The 26447-nt window shown below is 42.0% G+C and overlaps 1 protein-coding gene across 1 annotated transcript in view; it reads right to left on the reverse strand.

The window, feature by feature from the left end:
* Positions 1–5498: 5498 nt before the first annotated feature.
* Positions 5499–26447, reverse strand: part of LOC144369089 (acyl-coenzyme A oxidase-like protein) — a 165254-nt gene continuing 144305 nt past the window's right edge. Inside the window, exon 10 of the mRNA XM_078028141.1 lies at positions 5499–5619. Within this exon, the coding sequence (XP_077884267.1) occupies positions 5499–5619 (121 nt within the window). The remainder of the gene's footprint in view (positions 5620–26447) is intronic.

Raw genomic sequence — 26447 nt, forward strand, 5'->3', positions numbered from 1 at the left:
GAGAAGAGTGGAGGCTTTAAAGTGCTCAAGAAAGAGAGTCAGCCTAGAATTCTGTGTCATTGGCCATGTCCTTCAATGACAGAAAGAAAGAGGAAGAGGAGAGGAAAGAATGGAGGGATGGAGGGATGGAGGGAAGGGAGAAACAGACGTCTCAAAAAATGTAAGTGAAGGGATTCACGGCAGTTGACCTTTCCGTGTTAGAAGCTAACAGAAATTTCAAAAGGCAAACCAGATATCAGTTAGAACCTTTGTCTATGCAAAGGAAGTAACAGTGTTGGAAGTGGAATAAGAAATAAATAAAATAAAATAAAATTTCCCTTAGTTTTAATTGCTTTAAGACACCATTATCGAAAAGAAAAAGAAGAGCAGCATACTGAGAGTTTGTAGGGTATCCAAGGGGAACAATGTGTTCTGGGGTAACAATGGCACGAAGGACGGGAGGAGATTTGGAAATACATTGTTTAAGGGCCCTACTCAACAGGAGAATTTGTCTATTTTTTGAAGATGGCCTCTGATTCATTAAAGATGTATATTGTAAATCCTGGGCCAACAATTAAAATATGCTTTTTAAAAAGTATAAATAATATGTCAATAAAAATGACACAATGGAATAATAAACAACGTTCTGTTCACCCAAGAGCAGGCAGAAAATAAAAATAAAAAACACAGATGGAAAAAATAAGCATCAATTATAGTAGGACAGACTTGAATCCAAACATATCAGTAATCACTTTGGGTACAATTGGTCTAAACACACCAGTCAAAAGCTGGAGATTGACAAATTGGATAAAAAAGCAAGACCCAATTATCTGCTGTTAACAAGAAAACTGCTTTAAAAACAGGGTCGGCTAAACTACAGTGTAAAGAAAAAAGTGCCCTGAACACATTAAACCAGAGCCCTGGGTGGCTACGCTGTATGCAAAAACGGACCTCAGGACAAGGAATGTTTTGGGGGCTGAAGAAAGAAATCACATCAGGACAAACAGTCACTATTCCAAGAAGGAATGACAATCCTACATGTGCATGCACCTAGAACTTCTTTTGTAAAACAACCTCCAAAATAATTGGAGTTAAAACTGGTAAAACTGAAAGGAGAAACAGGCAAGTTTACCCTGGTTGGCAAAGTCAGCTGCCTTCTCGCTCACCGAGAACAAGTGGGCAGAAAATCGGAAAGGACGTTCAATCTGCAGAGCCCAGTTCACCAGCTGGAACTGGCAGACTCGACGAGATGCTTCTCTTGACCACAGAACACACATTGTTCTCAAGTGTACGTGGAACACTTTACACACACACACACACACCACAAATATACACAGTGCAATAAATTTCAAAGAACAGAACTCATACCAAGGATGTTCTTGGACTATGAAAGCACTTCTAAATAATCCATGGGTCAAAGGGGAGGTTTCAAGGAAAATTTTTAACTATTTTTAACTAAATGAAAACACAACGTATCAAAACAGGCTGCAGCTGCAATGCTTAGAGGGAAGTTTTAGTCTTAAATGATTATATTAGGCAAGAAGAAAGGTCTCAACACAGTAATGTAAACTTTCACAGGGCGGAGGGCGGGGCGGGGGGGAGCAAAGTTACAGCAAGCAGAAGGGACTTCATAAAGAGTGGAGTAGGTATCAATTAAATTTAAACCAGACCAACGACAATCACTTCAATACTGAAAAACCAACAAAATCAATAAACCTCTATCCAAACTGATGAGGGAGGGACACAAAGTATCAGGACTGAAAGAGGGAAAGTCACTACTGACCCCACAGATGGTAAAAAGATGATCGGGAAAATGCCACCCAGCACTCTGGCCATAGATTCAACAGTTAGGTGAAATAAATAAACCACTCAAGAAGTGAAGGCAAAAAGCACTGTAATAGGAAAAACAGTTCTGCAAAAGAGCAAAGTCGGAAGACCCACAGAACCCAATGTCAAGGCAAGTCAGATTGGGTTTTTTTTTTTTTGTTTCATTTTGTTTTTACAAATTCTGCTGTCAAGATTCATGATCGAAATGTTCATCCAACTAGAAGGGGGATTGCTCCATCTACTAAAGGGCATCTAAAAACCTCCTGCAGTGAGCCCTCACTACGGATGGAGAAATACTGCCTGCGGCCCCGGAATCAATCCCAGGGGAGGCTCGTCTGCCCTCACCATGGCTCTCCAGTGCTGTGCAGGGGGCTAGCCAGGCCACTAAGGCAAGGAGAAACTCACAGGCATCAGTAGTGGCAGGAAGAAGGAAACTCTTTATTCCTATGTATGTATTGTGTATATAGAAAATCCTAGAGTTCACAAAGAAACTGCTAAATCTAACAAGTGAATTTAGTTAGAATATAGGATATAAGGTCAATATATAAAATAGTTTGTTTTTTAATACACTGTCCACAAATAATTGGAAATTAAATTTTAAAAAGCAACAATTTGAATAAATTTATTAGAATATTTGTACTGGAAACTCTATGCTGGATATATGAAAAACTTACATGTCCATCAACAAGAAAACAAACAACCCAATTTAGAAATGGGTAAAGGGACCAAAAATGTGTACTACCTTTCTGAAAAACTAGCAATTTCTTAGAATGTTGGACGTATACTTATCCATTTGCCAGAAAGTCCTCTCTAGGTATTTACCCTTAGAAAAATGAAAGAGTATTGTGCAAGAGTATTCACTGTGTCTTATTCATCCTGGATAAAAATCCTGGAAGCCACTCCCAGGTCCATCAGGGGGAGAATAGACAAGCCAGTTGGAGTTTGTCCATTTAATGTTCCTATTCAGTAATAAAAATTAGCCAACCATCAAGAACATTGAGGGACACCAAAAGGATACGTTGAAGGAAACGCATATGGTCTATGATTCCACTTACCTGCTGTGCTAGAGGAGACCAACCAAGCTAGGGGGAGAGCAATCTGAAAGCTGTTTGTCTTGCCTTGGCAAAAGCAAGGTGCTAAGCAACACAGTGAGACTCTGTCTCTAAATAAAATACAAAATAGGGCCGGGATGTGGCTCAGTAGCCGATTGCCCCTGAGTTCAATCCCCAGTACCCCACCACCACCAAAAAAAAAAGAAAGAAAGAAAGAAAGGAAGGAAGGAAGGAAGGAAGGAAGGAAGGAAGGAAGAAAGAAAGAAAGAAAGAAAGAAAGAAAGAAAGAAAGAAAGAAAGAAAGAAAGAAAGAAAGAAAGAAAGAAAGAAAGAAAGAAAGAAAGGAAGAAAGAAAGAAAGGAAGAAAGGAAGCTGGCTGTTTCTGCTGGTGTTGAGGTGGAAGCTGGCTATGAGGGGCCTGAGGAGCTTTCCCAGGGAAATGTTGATGCTTTTCTACTTATATCTATTTTTATTAATGCATATTAATTTTTCACATTAATGGGATTCACTGTGATATTTGCGTGCATGCAGCCTGCACTGTCGGTATCCATCTGACCCTTCTTCCATCCTCCTCCCACCTCCCCCGGAACCCTTCCCAGTCCCTCATATTCACGATCCTACTTTGACATCCTTTTATTTAGGTTCCCATATGAGGGAGAACACGTGATATTTGTCTTTCTGTATCTGGCTTATTTAGCTTAATATGATATCCTCCAGTTCCATCCCTTTGCCTGCAAGTGACAGGATGATCATCATCTCCTCCTCCCCCTCCTCCTCCTCCCCTCCCCCTCCTCTCTCCCCCTCCCCCTTCTCTTTTTCCCCTCTTCCCCGCCCCCTTCCACTTCCTCCTCTTCCTTCTTTTGGTACTGGGAATTGCACACAGGGGTGCTCAACCACTGAGCCACATTCCCAGACCTTTTTATATTTTTTTAGAGACAGGGCCTCACTATGTTGCTTAGGGCCTTTCTACATTGCTAAGGCTGGCTTTGAACTCTCGATCCTCCTGCCTCAGTCTCCCAAGATGCTGGAATTATAGGCATGCACCACCATGCCTGGCTGATTTCATTCTTTATGGCTCGGTAATATTCCACTGTGTGTATCATAATTTCGTTTTATTAATGCATTTTTTTAAAGAGAGAGAGAGAATTTTAATATTTATTTTTTAGTTTTTCGGTAGACACAACATTTTTGTTTTTTGTATGTGGTGCTGAGGATCGAACCTGGGCCGAACGCATGCCAGGTGATCGAGCTACCGCTTGAGCCACATCCCCAGCCCAAATGCATTTTTATTATATAGAATAATGGGTTCCATTGTGGCATATTTGCAACAAAGGTTGTTATTTGTGACATTGAAATGTTTGCTACATGAATATGTATTTTTATCAAAACTTACTGAACTATACACTAAAAACCATGCATTTTACTATATGCAAATTTCAAAAACTCTCCAAATATTTTAAATGACAGATGTTGGATGCAAGTAATTTAAATTTTTTCCAGGTAGCGTGGCTCCACCTTCCTGTTGCTGCCTGAAGCTGGGTCTGTAGGATTCGCTGTTGGGACACCCTGCAGGGCTGGCATCTGCTCCAGCCTTGTGCAACAGGAACAGAGGGCAGCCCCCCCCCATCCCCACCCCTCCAGTCAGCAGCATGCTGATATGGCAGATCCCTCCCTTCACCACCTTACAGACCCCAGGACCTGTCACTCCTCAGTGTGTAAATTTCAAACACATGCCAACTCTAAGTGATCCACAGTATGACTAGCGCGGCATTGCAAATGTAGAGAAGAGGAACACAGGAGGAAGGACCCAGGTTTGGAGACCTGTTCCCAGTCCACCTACTCCTGGGCCCTGTGATCGTAGGCAGAGCCCGAATTTCCTAGCCTTCAGTGCAGGAGTGACAATACTCACACAGACACCCCACAGCATCCCAGCTCTGAGGAGGAGCTGCTGAGAAGCTCCTGGGGAGAGCCTGGGGTGAAATGTGAATTGCCCTGCACCCTGAAGGCACCATCAATCGCTGCCCTTGTCCTCGGTACCCTGCCTCTCCGCCCCACCCCAACACACACACCTTGACCTACTTTAGAAAACTTGACTGTTGATTTAGAACTTTTATCAGAACATAGAGCTATTTTAACTGTTCAAGTCTGTTATGTTTAGAAAGTGGCAAGAAGCATTGGATTTGGGTTTTCTCAAATTCACTTGGATTCCATTTGTCTGATAGATAACTGACAATTGTTTTTCCCTTTTATTTTTTATTTTATTTATCTATTTAATTGTTATTTTTTGTTACTGGGGATTGAATCCAGGGGTGCTTAACCACTGAGCCATATCTCCAGCCCATTTTGGTTTTTATTTTGTATTTTGAAACAAGGTCTCACCAAATTGCTTAGGGCCTCACTAAGTGTATGAGGCAACTTTGAACTTGTGATCCTCCTGCCTCATCCTCCTGAGCTGCTTGAATTACAGGCAGTGCCACTGTGCCCCGCTGTTCCCCCACCTTTACCCTGGTCATCAGATTTGTACCACAGGCTCCTTCCAGCTTGTGGTTAGGAAATGACCCCAGTGTCTGCCTCTCCTTTTAGTGCTTATTAATACCAGGGCCTCCCATTCGCCTGGACAGAAACGACCCCAGGGCCATCTCACCTGCTGGTAAAGGTCAGGGCCAGCACTGTGGCCAGGTGAGGCATCAGCCGGAGCGTCTGTGTTTGGTGCTCGATGATCCTCACCTCTTCCTTGGCTTTGGGCCCAAACTGCCTCCGGCTAGAGAAAATCAATGACAAATTTTCACCAAAATGTGGTGGGCAAATTCATGTCCCAAGCTAAATCTGCTTCCCCACCCTTTGTTTTCCAGCAGTGCGTAATACAGAAACCCGGGTCTCCTTCAAAGGGGTTCAAATAATAAGACACCCAAGACTCTGAAGGAAGCCTGGTGGAACTCTTGGACTCTTTGAAAATTAATCTTCCCACCATGGAATATTTTAAAGGAATGTATCTAATACACAGTAATTTTTATCCTTAGCATTTACATGACATTTTGCAGTTCCACGTGCCCTGTGATCATTAATTATCCAGCTTTCCCATGTTTGTGGTATCATTAATGGGCTAGGAGGCATACCCCAGAGCATATTTCAAAAGGGCATCCTCAACAGAGGGCGACGTTAACCCCATGCTCCCGTCAGTTTCACGGTGGGTCATTATTCCCAGTGCCTCAGCACCCCCCTGCGGGTCTATGTGCAAGGCCCCTCCACATTCGCCGCGAGTCCATTGTGCCTTGAGGACAGAGGCTGCATTGCACTCTGAGGCAGCTGTGTCCAGGGAACCAAAGTTCTCCTCAGAGGAGCATACAAGATGGCTTGGGATGGTCCCCACAGGCAATGGCCAGGGACAAGCCTTGCAGAAGCCCAAGGCTGCAGACTTCGGGCAAAGAGCCAAGGCCTGCTGCACAGTCTCCCTTTGCAGGCCAGTGCTCTATGGACCTGAGTCTGGCAGCATTCCGACTTCAAGCAGTTCAGAGTTTAATGGAGAGTGTGTGTGTGTGTGTGTGTGTGTGTGTGTGTGTGTGTGTGTACCAGGGATTGAACCCAGGGGCACTCAAACACTGAACCACATCCCAACCCTTTTTTATATTTTATTTAGAGGCAGGGTCTCGCTGAGTTGTTTACAGCCTGGCTAAACTGCTGAGGCTGGCTTTGAACTTGCGATCCTCCTGCCTCAGCCTTCTGAGCTGCTGGAATTACAGGCATGCACCACCACGTCTTGCTGATGTTGATTTCTTAAAGAATGACATTTGACACAATACATGCACATATACACACACGGGCACACACACATACACAGTGCCCACTGTCAAATGCCCAGAGCACACCTGTGCTGCAGACACCCTTAGACCGGGGATATCTATCAATCACTCAAAAAGAAAAGGGAAAGACCATTTTTTTTCTAAAACTTTTCTATTTCATACAAGCTTTCTTAAACGTAATTTTATATTTTGATATCATCTTTATTTGTAATCAAAACAAAGTCACCCTAATGTCTCTCACACGGAAGGCATCTAGAAGTAACAAGAGGCCATGTCCCGGGGAGGGAGGTGGTGAGGACAAATGGCAAGCATGCGCTGGGCAGCCACTGGCAAACACTGTGAGCACCGGATTGTTTTCCACAATCTAACCACCCACAGATGACTGTCCCAGGAATACCACCCCACCCTGCCCCCGGTCCATGTCCTTCCCTCTGTCCCTGCATACTCCCAACCATGGCAGGGCGTGGCTCCAAATGAGAGGCTGGACAGGCCATAAGGAAAGCTCTCAGCTGGTTCTGGATCATGGTGAGACCAGAAAAGAGGCAAAAATCACAGATCCAATAATGGTGCCATCATAATACTAGGTTATTGCTGTGGACTTAATTTGGGTCCCCAAAAAATTCACATGTTGAAGCCCTAACCCCCAAGTGACTATTTGGAGATAGGATTTTTAGGAGGTAATTAAGGTTAAATGAAGTCATGGGGTGTAGTGCTAATCCAATAGGATGGGTGGCCTTATATGAAGAGGAGGAGAGCTCTCTCTTTCTCACTTATGCACTGAGGGAAGGTCATGTGAGGACAGAGCAAGAAGGCACCATCTAGAAGCCAGAAAGAGAAACATAACCAAGACACCAGATCTGATCTCAGGCTTCCAACCTCCAGAACCAGAAAAACATGTCTATTGTTTTGCTACAGAAGCTGGAATGGTCTGATACAGTCATTTTTACAAATTACATTTTTCCTCACTGTCTGAACTTTTACTTTTAAATGCTATGATTATACAGTTGCTTTATCAATGATGTGTCTAAAATTTTATCAGGGGACATCTATGTATCTGCTCTGTGTCCAGCAGTGTACTAGGGGCTGGCGTCTATCATGTCCAGCAGTGTACTAGGGGCTAGCATCTATCAGGGTCTAGGTGGTCAAGCACTAGCCACTGAGCTCACAGCCCAGGATACAGAGAAGACTCAGACAAGGTGGCATGTGCCGCAAGAGCCTTGAACATGGCCTAATCTCCCACCCTCTGTCAATCACCAGTATTTCCTGTGTGCAGCCAAAAGATCATTTCAGGGCACTCTAATCACATGGAGACAGCAAAAGAAGTGATCAATCATCACACCTTTTAGGTTTGGATTTGCTTAAAAGCCATTTCAAACATACAGTTTTAAATAGCATCCACCAAATTTTCAGTTTTTGCCTGTGAAACCTGCCTTGGCATGGCACGAAGTAGGCACTCAATAGCAGAAAAAAGGAGGAAGAATGAACCTTGAGAATGAAGAAATGCAGACGAAGCACGGCACAGTGTCCCCCTCAAGACCTCAGATGCCAGGCCTCACCTGCCTGCTGTGCCGCCCAATGGTGAGCCCTGCTGACCCTCATGATCCTTACCCACCAATCGGAAAGTGCCCCGTGCCAATACCCTGCTCTGTTGAACCGCCCCCAGCTCTATAAATGTGCAAAGCTGTTCCTCAATAAATGGGTACTTCTCTAACAACGAGCCTTGTCTGGTCGTCGCAGGACCTAGACCTGCCCTGGACCTCGCAGGTGGACCTTGTCATGTTCCCATTTCTCTTTAACCCCTGCACTTCCACTGGGGTGACAGAGCAGAAAGAGACTTCCCCCACAGAGGGGCCACGAGGCAGGCCTTGCGTGACTTGTATAGTGCTGACAGGGAGGAGCTGCACTACACCTCTGTGGAGTTCCCAGGGAAGGGTCACAGCTAGCTAATCCAAAGGCAGCAAATGATGCTCTATGGGCACATCTCTCAAACGCAAGCTCAGGAACCCAGAGCCCACACCTAACCACCTCCTCTATAAGGTTCCCACACGAAGCTACTGTGGCCCTGCTCTCATCACCCAGGGCCAGGTGCCAGGCAACTGCAGGCAGCCTAGGCCTCAGAACCCACTAACATGATCCAAAGTAGGCAGTCCTCCCCTGCTCGGCCCACCTGGCCCACTGCTCCCTGCAGGAACCACCGTAAAGGCCCAGGCCTGTCTTCCCTGAGTCCTTCAGCTCCCCAGGAGGCCCTGCGAGGCATGGCGCACCCCCTCCTCTTGAAGTGTGAGCAGAGAGCTGTCTTCCCCACAGTGCTCCTTTTCTGAGCTGGTGACCTCACCGTGTCTCGACAATAGCAAACTCACATTTTAAAACATACAGCTCACCGATGGCAGGCCTGCTTACCTTCAGGCAAGGGGGTAAGCACTCAGGAAAGATGGGAAGCGAGAGGGCAGGTTGACTATCCTGCCTTCTCACAGTCCACGCCCACCCCTCCTCCCACCACCCATCCTCCCCCTGGAATGTTACTAGATGTTTTGAAAAAATAAATAAATAACATCTGACGTGCTGGGTAAATACCAGCGTGCATATAGGGCAGGGATAGACTAAGGCAGAAAAGGAGCCTCGCCTAATGCCAGCAGCCCACCTCACTGCTGCCTTTCTTGCCAGGGACCAGAACGAAAGAAGTGATGGGCAGAAGAAAGCAGCACCCAACTCAATCACTCACTCACTTCTCCCTCCCTCCGGCCTAAGATGCTGCCAGTCCCCAAAGCACTGAGTAGTTTCTATGCCTCTCTGTCTGGCTTCTCCAGGGGGAAATGGGACACTAAAGGCTGATGACCCTTTTCCCACCTGGAGATGCAGCCAGAGGTTCAGCCCTGTGACTGCCACTGTCAGTCTCCAAGCTGGCAGCCTGGCTGCAGTAGAAGCGGCAGAGAGAGAGGACTTCAAGACTCAGAGGGCCTGGCCTGTGAAGGAACCTGCCCTGCCACTCTGCGGCCACCTCTCATGGATGCTCTCAGGACCCGTTGGCTGAGCTGGGTGCCATGCCAGCCAGGCCCATCCTCTGGTTGCCAGCACCTGGCATGCTGCCCTGGGCACAGCTGTACCCCTGCAGCTGGCCAGCAATTACTGCCTGCCAGAGGTTTTTATTGTTCCAGTTTATGATCTAGACGGACACAATATTCTTCCTGGTCTTTTCCTCCACTGGGTTACTATTTTTTCTTTAAAAATACATGTAAAGGCTATATTTTTCTCTGTAAACATAATTTTTACTTCAGTACCCAATGCATTCCCTGCACCCACTCCTGAAAGAGCCCAGAGTCACTTAGCTCATTTTTTTTCATGGTCTTTAAAAACAAAAAAACAGGACATTGTACATGCAATGATATCTCTGCGAAAATAAACCTGGAGCTTAGAGAGTGCTGTGCATGGTGCCATTTAAAATTACAGATTTAAAGAGCTATTTCTGGGTTCCAACAACTCCTAAGGAATAGAGGAAGCATTTATTTTGGGTTGTTTTATTTCATTCCCACTCAATTTTGAACGCGGCTGCTTAAAGCAACATTCGTGGAAAGTGACACGGCTGTTAATCACCAAGACAGCTACTGCAGGCACAGCCTCTGGGGGACCGCAGTGCCCGCCTTCCCAGCTTTCCCTCTGGTCTCTTCTCCCAAAGGAAGCCAGTGACCTACTAAAAAGATAATTGCTTCCCATGTTTCCCGCTCTGCGGCATCATTGCATCAGGCTGCTGCGAACGGCATCCCGTCACGTGGAAGGAGAGGCATGTGGCCTCTGCCCTTGGCCCTGAGACGTCTTGAGGTGCTCAGGCTGGTCTCAGGTAATCCTGGGATCCCCCTTCACTGTCAAGGTGCTGAGCCCTTCCGACAAAAGCTGAGCTCCTTCCTGGGCCCAGGCCACATTCTTTACGGCCACCTTCCCTTCTAATGACCCAGATGCAGACTAGATTCAGGGGAACCTTGAAGGCCCAGGCTGAGCCCTGAACCCTTCCCCACAGGCCTCCACAGAGAGACTTCAACCTCTCAGTGAGGCCACAACCCATCTTTTCCTGTTTTTCCTCCTCCTCTCAGGCACTCCTGGACATAGAAACTCAAAGGGCAAATATTTTACAAAGCAGGACACTTTAATGCCACTGACTGGACCCAGCAGATTGGATCCAAATGGCCAGTCAGGGTGTAAAAATTCCTGGCTTCTTATTATTAAAAATGTGTACAATCCAGACACCCCAACTCTCAGCCCCATCACTTGTCACCCCAATCCATCCTACCTTGGGGTCAACCTTGGGATTGTGAAAGAGATAGTGCACACAAAAGTCATGCTTTTATGTTTGTGCATTTACGGCACAGTGTTTCGGGATGTGTCCGTTGGGCTCTGAGCCAACCTGCCCTAAGAAATCAGGTTCGGCAGGCTGTCCCCACCAGTCTGTAGCTGTCACTCTTCCAGGGGGCAACTCTGGGTCTGTCTGTAGAGGAGGTGAAAGCTGTGCATGTGTGCGAGTAAGGGGGATATAGATAAACCCTGCTCTCATGGTGGTCTTGATGTGACTAAACATGCAAACTGACTCCAAAGAAGAGAGTTCTCAAAATGCCAGCAAATAACATTCACTCCTTTTGAGTACTTTTTCTCCCAACCCTAACAGTCTACCAATAATAAAGCCAGCAAATACTAGAAGAGATGATTATGATGAGATCAATGACAGTGACAATTTTTTTAAACATGTGACTAATTCAGATACAGAAAGAAATGAAGGTCCATTGCTGTGATGTTGGTGTCCACAAGCCTGCAAACACAGACATGGAGACCACACTGTCCTGGCCCGAGGGCACCTCTTTGCCCACCATTCACTCTTTTCTTTCCTTTCCCGAAGATCACATCAGATCAAAATCCTAGGAACAAAAGATCCTCCCCAACCAGAAACCCATGGATCTGAAGTTGTGGCCAGTATCTGGCAGCAACTGACCCTCCATTATCCAAGACCGACTTCTGCACCCACCAGCACTGGAAGAGCAGAGCAAGCTGGAGCAGGCTGCAGATCACAGCTGGTCAGGGTCAGGCCTCTTCCTCCCACCAGCTGAGAGATGACCCCAATGGAGACGCTAGAGGCCCTTCAGGCAGGAGAAATCTGCACACTGGGGCCACGTTTCTTCTGAGCAGGTCGTTTTTGACTGATGTTATAATCCTGGCTGGCGAGGACCAGAAGGGTCACCCTGCTTCTGAGATTGGCCAATTCCAGGTTCTTCTCTGAGGATTCAGCTCTACAATCAAGAGTGGGTCTGATCCATCATGTTTTGGTTCAAACCTCTTGAAAACAAACACCCCAGGAACCTGGCTGTCTGGCTGCTGAGTTTGTTCTTGTCCTGTTCTGGTGCCTTGTGCTGTCCATGGGAGCACATCCAGAGATCAAGTGGCTGTGTCCCCACAGGCAGCCCAGGAGAGGAGGCAGAAGACAGAGTGGTGAGAAGCCCAGGCTTGGGATCAGACATGTCTGGTTTGCATCCAGGCTCTGGCACCTGCCAATGTGCTGTCTTAGGCAAGTTACATGAACTCTCTGAGCCTCAGGATCCTTAACCCTAAACTGGGGCTGATCATCAGTTTGTGCTAAGTGAGGTGGCACCACGCTTACAGGTAGCAGGTGTCCCAGGCACAGCAGATGTTATCACCACAGTCAGCACCATGGCCCCTGAGGCTCTAAGATCACCCGCTATTCCACTCATTCTTGGTCAAGAAAAACCTCTATAATTTTTTCCCAAAGCAGTCTTTTTCCTCCCTTTAACTCAAACAAACGACTAACTTACTCTGCCTCACTAAAACTGCTGCAAAGAGATTTGAGGTGAAGAGAAAAGTCCTTCAATTTAAATCCCACAACTTAAAGATAATAAAATGGCTCAGAGAAGAAGCTGTCTGAGTGTTAGAAGTGCCGCATGTGCATGCACTGAGTGCATACCCACACACCCCCATATCCCTGTGTACTGGAAAGCTCTCTGACAACACCTGCCCCATTAGGTACCCGAAAACACCAGCTGATCTTCTCCCCTAATTCCTGGTGCAGACAGGATGGGCAAAACACAGCCAAAGAAGGTGCTGTGGTCAGAGTCTCCCACAGAAGCAGCAGGATCTTTCTAGAGCCATCAGCGGAACCCAGAGAGGGGCCTGAATGCCATTCAATTGGTTCCCACACAAGAGAAATTACTTTACTTTTCAGAATTACAGACTTAGCAATTTCTGTGAGTGACATAATGGCTAATGTTAATCAACAGAACTGTGATTCTTTGAAGTTTTTCTTGAAAAAAAATTGCGTCCTAATGAATACAAAATTACAACAACGGGAGACTCGGAGCCATAAATTATAGCTGAGGCTGCCTGGGGTGGGCTAATGATTTCACTGTTGAGTTATTTTCACATCTTAAAAAAAATTACATATGGACAGAGATGCCGTTCATCAGGGATCTTTCAGGAGCACCTCAGTCATGAGAGTGAGGAAGCCAGAGGGTCAACCCTGGGGGCTCCGGGCTGTGTGTTCTCTTTCTCTGACTTTCCATGGCAGGGGCAATGCCTGGTACATCCTGGGTGCCCAGTCAGTGGCTAGAGCCTGCTACCATCCTAAAGAGAGCAAGCCTGACCTGAGTGTGGGCAGTGGGAGGCAGGCAACAAAGGCTGCACCCCAACATCTCCAGGTCCCCCTTCACCGATACTGAGCACCAGGAGATGACGGCCACGTAATGAAGCACTGCAGAGTGTGTGCTTGTCCCCATGCTTCTGCCTGGCTTGAGGTTATTCTTGACAGCGAGGATGTCCTGAGATGCTGGAAGGCTAGCTGGTGCCCCCACTAACCCTTCTCATCTCCAAATTTCAAGGTAACTAACGAGGGTCCAGAGGCTCCAGAAGCAACAGCAAGGTCTTCAGATCCACGAACATGAGATACTTCTCTATTTATTGAGGTCTTTTTTGACTTTTTTGGTAGTTTCCAGCATGTAAACTCCACATGTGTTTGGTTCAATTTGCACCTAAGTATTTCAATTTTATGAGTAATTTTTAAGTCAAATACCATATAATAAGGTCTAGGTCATATCTCATGGTGATCCCAAAAAATTCCATTGCCTAGTGATGTCATAGCTTAGCTTTTATAAGTACACGCTGTGATATTTTCATAGAGGCAAAATTGCTTAATGATACATTTCTCAGACTGGGCCCCTATTAAGCAGTGTGTGTCTATATATGGTATTATATTTTAATCCCAGTATCCATGTGTTTACTGTAGTGTACAGAATTAAAATTGATCTTTGTATGTGTATTTTGTATCTTCTGACCTTGCTGAACTCACTTCTTAGTTCTAGGACTTTTTAATAAAAATTTTGAAATTTTCTTTTTTCTTTAATATTTTAAAATTTGTGTTAATTAGTTACACATGACAGTACAATGACCTTGATGTAGCATACATTTGAACCAGATGGGATATAATTTCTCATTTTTCTGAGTGTACAGGTTGCAGAATCACATTGGTCATTTTTTTCAATTTTTTATTTGTTTTCATTAGTTACACATGACAGTACTTTCTATGTAAATAATCATATCATTCTAAGTACTGTGTTATTACTTGTTTCCAAAACTATATGCTTTTAATTTCCTTTTCTTGTCTTAGAGCACCGGCTATAACTTTTACCAATATATTGAATAGTATTGGCAAGAATGTATATACTTGCCATATTCCTTATGTTAGAGGACAACACTCAGTGTTTCACCACAAAGTATAATATTGGCTGTATATTTTTTTGTAGATTCTCTTCATCAAGATGAAATTATTCCTCTCTTCTATTTAAATGAGTTTTTTTTACCATGAAAATATGTTGAAGTTTCCAAATGACTTTTAAGTATCAATTGATAGAATTCTTTTTTAGATTGTTGATATGGTAGGGTATCTTGATTAATTCTTTAATATTAAAAAACTTTGCAGCCCTGGAATAAGTCCCACTTGATCATAATGTATAATTCTTTTGTTATATTGCTAACTTCTATTTTCTGATTTAAAAAAAATATTTTTGTGTCTTCATTCATAAGAGACATTGTTCTGTAATTTCTGTTTATTATATTATCTTTATTTGGTTCAGGAAGCATGATATGACCAGCTGTATAAAATGAATTGGACTATGTTCCTACTTCTTCTATTTTCTCAATGTTGCTAATTTAAAAAAAAAATGCTTGGTAGAAGCTGTGTGTAGTGGTGTACACCTGTAATCCCATCAGCTTGGGAGGCTGAGGCAGGAGGATCACAATTTCAAAACCAGCCTTGGCAACTTATCGAGGCCCTAAGCAACTTAGTGATACCCTGTTTCAAAATAAATAATTTTAAAAGCAGTTGGGGATATGGATCAGTGGTTATGCACCCCCAGGATCAATCTCCAGTACCAAATAAATAAATAAGAGCATGGTAGAATTTTACAGTGAAATCATCTATGCTGGAGATTTATTTATTTAGGAGTTTTATTATGACTTCTATTTATTTTGTAGTTATAGAGTTATTCTAGTTGTTTTACACACTGAGTTATGGTATTTTATGGTTTTGAAGAATTAGTACACTTCTTCTAAGAATTTCAGATTTATGCTTACAGAATTGTTCTGAGCATCCCCTTATTATTCTTTTGATGTTCTGAGTGCCTTTAATAATCACCCCTGGATCATTCCTGATAGTAACTCTTGGTGGTTTTTTTGTTTGTTTGTTTGTTTGTTTTTTTGATACTGGGGATTGAACTCAAGGGTACTATACCACTGAGCCATACCCCCAGTCCTATTTTGTATTTTACTTAGAGACAGGGTCTCATTGAGTTGCTTAGCACCTCACTTTTGCTGAGGTTGGCTATGAGGTTGGCTATGAATCCTCCTGCTTCAGCCTCCTGAGCTGCTGGGATTACAGGTGTGCCACAGCACCCGGCTCCTGATAATAATTATTTTTTATTTTTTTGTTTTAATTTCCTGATAATAATTTGTCTCCTCTCTCCCTCTACACACACCCCCATTCTGACAGTATTGCTAGAGATTTATCTAATTTATTGCTTCAAAGAATCAGCTCTTTGCTTTATTACTATTATTCTCTATTTTCAACTTCATTGATTTCTGCTCTCATCCTTATTATTTCAGTCCTTATTATTTCACTTATTGTTTCCTTTTAGTTTATTTTTTTCTTTTTCTAGGTTCTTGAGTTGGGAGCTTAGATATTGATATGAGACTTTTCCTCTTTACTAATGTTTGTATGCATTCATTGTTATAAACTTCCCTCTTGGGGAAGGGGCTATAGCTCAGTGGTAGAGTGCCTGCCTGGTATGCATGAGGCCCTGGGTTCGATCACCAGTAACTGAAAAGCCAAAATAAAATCACACACACACACACACACACACACACACACACACACACGGAGCACAAGATATGTTATTTTGGTGATTCCAGGAGGGTACTTGAAGTGAATGTGTTCTCTGCTTTTGTTGCATGAACTGTTCCATAGATGCTGATTAGATCTTATTGGTTGATCACATTGTTGAGTTTTTCTATGTGATTGCTGACTTTCTATGTAGTTATCTATCAATTATTGAAAGAAGATATTGAAGGTGTCAATTAAAATGAGGGTGGGTGGGCTGGAGACACAGCTCAGTGGTACAGCACTTGCCTGACAGACATGAGAGCCTGGGTTCCATCCTGAGAGCCATACAGATGCACAAAAGTAGGTTGGTCTAGTTTTCCTTCAGTGCTACTAGTTTTGGTTCATATAATGCAGACTGTTATGTTTTACAGACATATTTAGGATTGCTACATTTCCTCGATGGATTGAGTCTTTTATCATTATTCAATATCCTTCCTTGTCTATGGTAATTTCTTTCCCTGAAGTCTACTTTACATGAAATAAATAGAGCCACTCCTGTTTTTACTTTGGCTAATCTTTGAATAAAATATCATTTTCTATTCTTTCACATTCAACCTGCCTCTGTTGTTATATTTGAAGTGAATGTTTTAAAGGCAGCATAGAGATTAGTTACGTTTCTTAATCCACTCTGACAACCTGTTTTTTTTTTTTAAGAGAGAGAGAGAGAGAATTTTTAATATTTATTTTTTAGTTATCGGCAGACACAACATCCTTGTTTGTATGTGGTGCTGAGGATTGAACCCAGGCCGCACGCATGCCAGGTGAGCGCACTACTGCTTGAGCCACATCCCCAGCCCCAACCTGTTTTTTTTTTTTTTACCTAAATTATTTAGACTATTTACATTTAATGTAATTACTAATATGTTAAGGATAAAGTCTTCCCTTCTTAATTTGTATTCTGTTTTTCATTTCTTGGATTTATTTTTATTGCCTTCTTTTAGCTTACAAGAACATCTTTTTAAATTCCATTTGATGCATTATTGTGTCCAGGAGTGTACCTCTGGATAGCATTTTTTTAGTGGTTATGCTAGGTATAACATTACGTATACATAAATTAGCACTACAAAATTGGGTCATTTCACCAGTTAAAGTGAAATTCCATCTCCTTCTCCTGGTTATGCTTGTCTTAAATACTTCCTCTATTTACAGTTAGAACCACAACAGACAGTGTCATAATTTTTGCTCCAACTGTCAAATATAATTTAGAGAACTCAAGAAGGAAAATCTATTGTGTGTGTGTCTTTTTGCTTACCTTGTTGTTTCTTCCTTCCTGATGAGCCAAGCTTACTTCTTCTGCTTTTTCCTTTCTGTCTAAGGAACTTCCTTTGGCTATTCATTTGGGATAAGTGTGCTAGTGACAAGCTCAGTTTTCCTCCATCTGAAAATGTCTTGATTTCCTTCTCATTCTTAAATGTCATTTTTACTGAATGTAGAATTCTGGTGTCATAGTTTTTTAGCGTTTGCAAAATGTCAGGCCACTTCCTCTGGCCTCCATGGGTTTTTGATGAGACATCTGCTGTGGTTCCAATCCTTTCCCTCTGCTGCAAGGTTTTCCTTTGCCTTTAGTTTCCTAAAGTTTCATTGTGATATATGTTATGCGGATATCTTTTTTTTTAAATTATAGATGGACATGATACTTTTATTTATTTATTTATTTATTTAAATGTGGTGCTGAGGACCGACCCCAGTGCCTCACACGTGGTAGGCCAGTGATCTACTACTGAGCTACAGCCCACAGCCTTCTGAGATCATCTTTTATGGGGTTTGCTCAGCTCTTTGAATCTGTGGGTTATGCCCCTTGCACATTTGGGGAATTCTTGGCCATTGTCTCTGAGCATTTTCTCAGCACTGCTCTTTCTCATTTCCTTCTGGGACTCTGAAGACACAGCGCTAGGTCTTTTGTTAATTCGTAGGTTGCTCAAGCTCCGTCCTTCCTCCTAGCCCAGGTCCAGTGTGTTATGCAGATCTGGGGATGCCCACTGCTCTGTCTCTCAGTTCATAGTTCTTCCCTGGGTCCTCTCCATTGTGCTCCTGAGCACATACACTGATGGGGTTTTGTCGTTGTCACTATTTTGGTTGGGTTTAGTTTGTTGTTGTTGTTGTTTATTTGGGGGGTTTTTTGGGCACTGGGGATTGAACCCAGGAGAGGCTGGCCCTAACCTTGTGATCCTCCTGCCTCAGCCCCCCGAGTTGCTGGGATTAAAGGCAGGCGCCACTGCACCTGGCTCACTGATAATTTTTATTTAGGGTTTTTTTTAATTCTAAAATGCCTGTCTGGTTTACCTTTATATTACTTTTTTAAAATATCTTTTTTAGTTGTTGATAGACCTTTACTTTATTTATTTATATGCAGTGCTGAGAATCGAACCCAGTGCTTCCCACATGCCAGGAAGTGTGCTACCGCTGAGCCCCAGCCCCAGCCCCAACCCCAGACGCATCCTTTATATTAATTTTCTTTCTATTTTTTGAGAAAATTTTCTATGTTTTTATGTTTCAGGTGAATATTTTTCAAATTACTCTCTCTACCCTCTTGATGTTGGCATCTCTCCGTTGTCATTTTTATTCCATTTGAGGGCTTCCTGGTTCATGGTATGATCGGTGATTTTCCACTGAAACTCGTACATTTTAACACTATCCGGGGCCACTCTGGATCTTATTTAAGCCTCTGGCTTCCTCTGGCACTGCTGAGGTAGGGAAAGGAGTCACTCTGACAGGCAGAAGCAGAAATCCAGGCTCCCCAATCTGATTCTGTTAGCACCCAGGTGATGGGGTGGGCTCCTCCACACAGCAGGAGAGGGGTGGGCATTCTGGCTCCTCGGACAGTCCCCTTTGCACATCAGTGAACATGCATCATTTCTGCTGGGTTCCAGAAAGCTCTAACTCCCCTCAGCCTGCTCCCTCCCACCACAGCAGGAGGTGGAGGACCTGCAAGGCAGGTTCCTTACTGATATCTCTCAAGACCACAGGGGTAAGGACTGTTACCTTCTGGCAAGGATGAAAATCCCAGCTTCTGACTTGGCCTTCTGACATCAGAAGGTGTCATAACTCTGCACCTGCAGAGGGTGACAGTCTAACCTCCCCTCTTGGCTTTTGTGGGCATGGGTGTGTATGGGGTCTCAGCTCTCTGTGGTGTTAGACTAAAGGAGGGCAGTATTTATCTGAAATTTTCCTGTCTTGTGGTCTCTTTTCTGGTCTTTGAGGAGGAAAAAACAGGTTTTGTTGGGGCACGTACATGTCTTTGTATTTCCATTGGTGTTTCGGTTCCACCAGAACCTAGTCCTAGCTTGAGATCCATAAGACAGGAAGAAACCAGGGAAATCCCCACAGGACCATTCCTCAGACCTGGGGGTCCCAGCTGCTCTGCCTTCCTGTCTCTACCTTTCTGAGTCTTATCAGGTTTGTTCATATGTAACAATTCAGACTTTGTAGTTGTCCTTAGGGGAAGAATCATATATTTACTTGATCTTCCTACAAGCGCAAGTCCCATTTCAAGTTTCTAAACATAAAATACATAGATTTGAACTTTAGAAAGTCTACCTTTGTTCAACTGGTATAAGTGTGGAAACCAACACTATTAGATTTATCTAGCTTTCATATGAATAAAGGGAGGCAGAAGAGAAAAAATCATGTGTAGATACTAATTTGGAATACATATGCCCCATGCTCTCCTTCTTAAAAGATATGCCACATCTTAAAGATGTATATTGACCTAATAATAATGTACTAGGAACAACAAAATATTACATGGAAAATGTGTGCAAAATTATAGTGACCCCAGTGTCAGAAAAAGTGAAACAGTTTGTTATAATCAAGGGATAATGACTCTTTAACATATACTAACATGCTTGATCAGGAACATTATGCAAGTTCTGTGTTCTGCTTTTCTGTTTACCTAAGATTTTATTCTATGCATATCACTAAATATACTTGAAATTATAATTTTAATGATTATTTCCTTAAATTTCTAGAAAAAATACTACTGAATCATAGAATGTAAGTTTTTTAAAAAAAAAAAAAAAAAACTCTTGACATATATCATCAACTCACTTTCCAGAAAGGTTTTATCAATCTATTCTTTCTACCAGTATATAACCATACCTATCTTAATACATTCCTGGCAAAGTTGAGTGTTGTTCTTTCAAATATCTTTGTTAATTCAACTATTACCTCATTTAACTTGCCTTTCTTTCATTATTAATAATTTAATTTGTTTACATATTTATTAACCATACATATGTTCTTTAAATTGTCTTTCATATCATTTCCTAGTCTATGTACTATGGGGTTAGAGTTTTTCTTATTTATTTTAGAAGCTCTTTATATATTAGAGAAATTAAACCAATATCAGCCATATTTTTTTGGATATTTCTCCACTATGTCATGTTTTTAGTTTTGATTTTTGGAGTCTGTATATTTCTTATTTTTATGTAATCAATATAACCTAACTTTTTCACTTTGGGACTTTTTCCCCATTAGTCATATTTTTCAAACTCTAAGAAAGGATAGGTGACTTTTTAAAAATTTCACCTGTTGTTATTTTGTGGCTGATTCTAACTTTCAGAGATGAACAGGGGTGAGAGATGTAAGTCTACCCCAGTGGAATACAGGAATAAATCTACCAACCTAGTTACCTCTGGAGAGTGCCACTGGGCTGACCCCAGAAGGCTCTCTGAAGGTGAACAGACTCTTGTTTTATCTGCTTAAAATAGCCAATCCCGGGTCCTGACAATTCCCTAGACCCTCTTCCTTCCAATGGTTTGGCAGATGAGTCCTTGTTTTAACCTTCCTCCCACTGTATTCTCTAATCTGCCAGGAAACAAATACAAGTCCTGAGCCTCCAAGACCATGGCCTTTTCCAGGCATCTCTGTCCATCTCTGATTCTACAATTGAGATAATAAGTAACAGCAAACATCGCCGTTCTGTTGGCAACAGAATATGATTTCAGGGAATATTTCTCGAAGGGCAAAAAATTTCTTGGAGTGGATCTCCATTGTAGTAACCACCCAACTCAGCAAAAAACAAACACTTCATCCTCCATTTAAAGGTTTCTAGCCACCCAGTTACCCCGACTTATGTTCAGGATCTGGTGTTGGATGAACACATCTGTGGTCAAGGTCTACGACACAGCAACGAAAAGTCCCCTCAGCTGGAGTCCAGCCAAAGGTCGGACCCCTGGATGCTACCCACTGCCACAGGTGCACTCGCCTGGTACCTAATACACAACACATTCCCAGAACCCCACTTCAGGACCTTCCTCCTTAGCAACCCACATCTGGCTACCACCCTCTCTTGACTGACCTGTTCCTGGCCCCAGTCGTCTCCTGGGCCATCCCAAAGGGCAGTGCTGTCATCTGGATTGTGACAAGCCCATTTTATTTTTTTTTGTACTGATGTATCCTTGCATATAATTGAAAATTAAAAAGAAAATAAACTGACTATTGTTTACTTTACAAGAAGCATTTCCAAAAGTAACAATGTATTATGCCTGTGACAAAAATAATTCATTTGCTCTGCAAGGATACAGTCAGCAAATAAACTTTTACAAGGTCATCTGAGTTTTTGTGTAAGATCTTAGGATACTGGAAATTATCCAAATCACGGGATGCCAAAGAATGAAACTCAAAATGACAGCCCAGCAAATGCCTTCCAGAAAGGTTCACGGGGCTAGGGAGGCTGGGCCACAGAGCCTGCCAGGAGTCAGGAGGCCAGGTCCTCGCACACCTCTCTCATGGACTGGAAGTGAGATAGCAGCGCGCTTTGGACTTCACTCAAAAAGGAAACCCAACTTTCATCTCTGGCTGGACTCCACTACTTTTGCTGGCCTGCATGCAACAGTACTGATACCAACACACTTTTCATTTAATTGCTTAAAATTATTTTAAAACAACACGTAAGGCCTCTGGAAACTGTCCTAGGGTATACTGCGAGTGAAAAAGTAAAATTCAGTAAAAAGAGTGAGAGCCTATAGTACTGGAGTCATGATCCACTCATCTGTACCTTCCCTTCACCAACAGCTCAGGTTGACAGAAGCCCTATTCCAGGCAGCTGTGGCCAAATGGGCTCCCTCCACCCTGGCTCCTAGCCTAGGGCTGTGGCTTTACCTTAGAGGAAGCAGTACTGGCATCTCTTATTCCACCTACCCCCCCCCACTCCCAGGTCCATGTCACAGAAGCTCTATTCCAGGAGGTACATCTGAGAGGACTGGGGCTCCTCTCCTCCACCCAACTTCCTACTCATAGTGCACAAACTCTACTGCAGACCCAGCAGGTCACAAATACTAGATCCGAACATCCTGCTCCAGCTTACCTCTGGGGTGGAGGCCTCACACAGGAAGGATAGACTGAGAAAACCTGTAGCTATCATTCCTGCTCAAAACCTTGCTTGTAAAGCAGAGGTGTCACTCAGGGAAAGCAAGACACTGTCCCACCCGTAGTTCTAATGTCCTGGTACCAAGTCAGAACCAGAAGAGAGTAAGACCATAAGAACAGGAGGCTTTGTGGTTTGCTTAAGGAGACCCAGTCTTTGGAACAAAGCATGGGAAAGACTAAGCCTATGAGTGCTATTACAATGACAATCTTGGTCAGGCACAATTAAGAGCTTCTGGAAACTTACTATTCTCTTAGTAGCAGGATGAAAGAGGATAGTGTAACAAAATGGTAGATCAATCAGGAAGAAGTTTAATGGAAAGAACTAGAAAAGAGATAGCTAAGAGCTCTCTGGGGTCTGAGCAGCTGCAAAAGTTGGCCACACCCTACTCCTTCCATAGGACCTCACTGTAAGAGGAACAGACTGTAAAAACAATCACCTCATGATTCATAGGGCCTAGCAACTTGTGTGCTAGCAAGAGAGGCAGGCCATACAGAAGCTCATGGGAAGAGGATGGGAAGAACCATCCAACAAAGCTCAGAGAAAACCAGTCGTCCCAGGCCCTCAGGGAGACTGTCCCTGGTATAAGGCTGTATCCTCTCAGGAGCGGCATCATAGCACACCCCACTACAGGACAAAAGATCTAATTGAAATAGTCCACACAAGTCTCTAAACAAATAAGCAAGCAAACAGTAACAAGCCCAAAAGGGAGGATCGTATCCAGAGTTTCTACTGTACTTTCTAAAACAGCCAGTTTAAAAAATATATTAAAAAATTCCAAGAAATAGGTAAGTGTGAGCCATACACAGGAAAAAAAAAAGCCAGCAATAAAAATTATCATTGAGGCAATTCAAATAGTGGACTTAGTAAGCAAAAATAAGGCATTTATTAAAAGTTATTAAAAATTAAAGGAATTTGTGTTTAAAGAGGTAAAGTATGTCTGATGCCAATGTTTAATCAAATAAATAGTGCCAATAAGCAGATTATAATTATAAACAAATGGAAATTCTGAAGTTGAAAAATAAAAACTAAATGAAAAAATTCTGGTAGATTAGAACTGCTAGAAGAAATGAGTGAATTTGAACATAAATCAGTAGAGATTAATGCAATCTGAAAAAGAGAGAGAAAAACAGAAAGAAGAAAAGTGAACAGAGTCTCAGAGTAATGAGACCCAGGAAGCCTACCCATGTTCAAAACCATGAATACCAAAAAGAACCAAAGGAGAAGGAGGAGCAAAAAATGGAAAAAAAAAAATAATGACTGAAAAATTTCACAAGTCTGATGAAAAAACATCCAAGGTCAGTGAGCTCAAGTGAGATAAGCATAAAGAAATCCATACCCAGACACAGGAGAAAGGCTGATTCCAAAGACAAAGAGAAAATCTGGACACAGTAAGAGAGAAAGAACTCATCCCAGACAAGGGAAAACCAGTAAGACGGACGACTGAGTTTTCATCAGAATCAGGCCAACACAGGAGAGTGCTGGAAAAGCAAGCAGACAACAGGACTGCATTTCAAAATTTAAAAATAATGATATTCTCAAGTAAACAGAAACAAGATATTAATTGCATAATTAATAGCAGACTCATCGAACATACAACAGGAAGTTCTTTAGACTGAAAGCAAACTATTATAGCAATTGAAGTGTACAAAAAACAGAGCACCAGTAAAATAATTATGTCAGCAATTACATAAGATAGTATGATTGTACATTCCTTTCTTCTTCTGATTTTTAACATAAAATTATTTGCATAGAATAATATAATTATAATTGTATTGCAGGGCCTATAACATAAAAAATGTAACATGTTTGACAATAACTGCACAAAAGTGGGTAGGAACAAAGCTACATGTGAGCAAGGAAATGACTGACACCAGTTTGTAATGCAAGTCCACAGGAAGAAATTAGGAGAACCAGAAATGGTAAATAAGAGGTTATTTTTAAAAAGCCTATAAATATATACTTGCTATCATTTCTCCTCTTCTAAAAAGAGATGAAATTACATAAAGTAATAATTATAAAATATACTGTCATGTATGCAATACCGATAGATGTAATATGGAATATGTGTAAAAATAATAGTACAAAAATGGAAAGAGTGGACAGAGGTAGAGGGAACAGTTGAGTTTCTATATTTGATTGGGATTTAGTTAGTGTAAATGCAAAGTAGACTCTAATAAGTTAATATGAATACCATATGCCTTAGAACAACCACTAATAAAACAAAAAATATAGCTTTAAAATCATTTAAAAGAATCAAAGTGTTATGCTGGAAAATACAAAAGAAAGCAGCCAAAGAAACAGAAGAACAAAATCTACATATGATGTACAAACAAAAAGGAAAATGTAAATCCAACTTCATCAGGAATAAAATGAAAATTGAATGGATTAAGCATCCAATAAAAAGGCAGAGATTGTCATACTAGTTTTTTTTTATTATTATTATTTTTTTTGGAATACCAGGGATTGAACTCAGGGCACTTGACCACTTAGCCACATCCCCAGCCCTATTTTGTATTTTATTTAGAGACAGGGTCTCACTGAGTTGCTTAGGATCTTGCTAGGTTGCTGGAGCTGGCTTTGAACTCACAATCTTCCCACCTCAGCCTCCTGAGCTGCTGGGATTACAGGCATGCACCACTGTGCCCGGCTGCCATAGCAGATTTTAAAACAAGATTCAACTGTATTCTCTCTATACCACACAGACTTAGATTCAAAGATACAAATAAATTAGTAGTAAAATGATGGGAAAGGATGTATCTTATAAACAGCAACCACGGGATCGAGAGTGAATATACTAGTATCAGATAAAATAGACTTAGAGACAGAAAAGTTACTAGAGATAAAAAGGAGCATTCTATAATTATTATTTAGGTATTCAGAAAGCTGACTCTATTTTCAGATAATGTGATCTTATATATAGAAAATTCCAAGGGATCCACTATAAGACTGTTAGAATGAATAGACAAATTTAGCAAGGTTGCATGATATCAGATCAATATAGAAAAATTTCAGCATAATTAATTTTATGCTGAAAATGAACAACTACAAAGTGAAATAAAAAAATAAATCCACTTATAATATCATCAAAGAATAAAACACACAAGAATAAATTGAACAAAACAAGTGCATGACTTGTTCACTAAAAACTATAAAATATTATTGAAAGAAATTAAAGAAGATCTAAATAAGTGGAAAGGCATCTCATGTTTGTGAGTTGGAAGATTTAAAAAAAAAAAAAAAAACAGAAACACTGCCCAGGCTAACCTACAGATTCAATGCAATTCCTATCAGAACCCAAGATGCCTTATTTTTCAGAAACTGACAAGATGTTCCAAATAAACATAAAATAGGAGGGGCCCAGAATAGCCAAACAATCTTTAAAAAGAAGAATAATGTTGGAAAACTCTTGCTTCCCAACCTGAAAACTAACTATATAGCAGTAGTAATCAAGCCAGTGTGGTACTGGCATGGGATAGACATATAGATCAATGGAGTAGAATTAAGAGTCCAGAAGTAGTAAATCTTTACACTTATGGCTCATCAATTCTTCCAAAAATGGTGCCAAGACAAATCAATAGCAAAAGAACAATCTTTTCAATTAATGGTGCTGGGACAACTGAATATCCACATGCAAAAGAATGAAGTCGGAGCCTTCCCTCACACCAATCAACTTAAAATGGATCATAGATCTAAATCTAAGAGCTGAAATTACAGCACTCTTAGGAAAAAAAAAAGCACAGGAGTAAATCATGATTCTGTTGAGGGAGTAGATTCTTAAGAAATAAAATGGGCCACATCAAATTAAGAATTTTGTGCTTCAAAAGTACACCATCAAACAGAGTCAAAGATGACACACAGAATAAGAAGAAATATTTGCAAATAGTATCTCTGATAAGGGAATAGTATCCAGAGCATATAAAGAACTCATGTAATTCACTAAAAAAAAGATCAATTGCCCAATTTTTTAAACAAGTAAGGGATGTGAGTAGCAATTT

Source organism: Ictidomys tridecemlineatus, chromosome 12, assembly GCF_052094955.1.
Source record: "Ictidomys tridecemlineatus isolate mIctTri1 chromosome 12, mIctTri1.hap1, whole genome shotgun sequence".
Classification (NCBI taxonomy): domain Eukaryota; kingdom Metazoa; phylum Chordata; class Mammalia; order Rodentia; family Sciuridae; genus Ictidomys; species Ictidomys tridecemlineatus.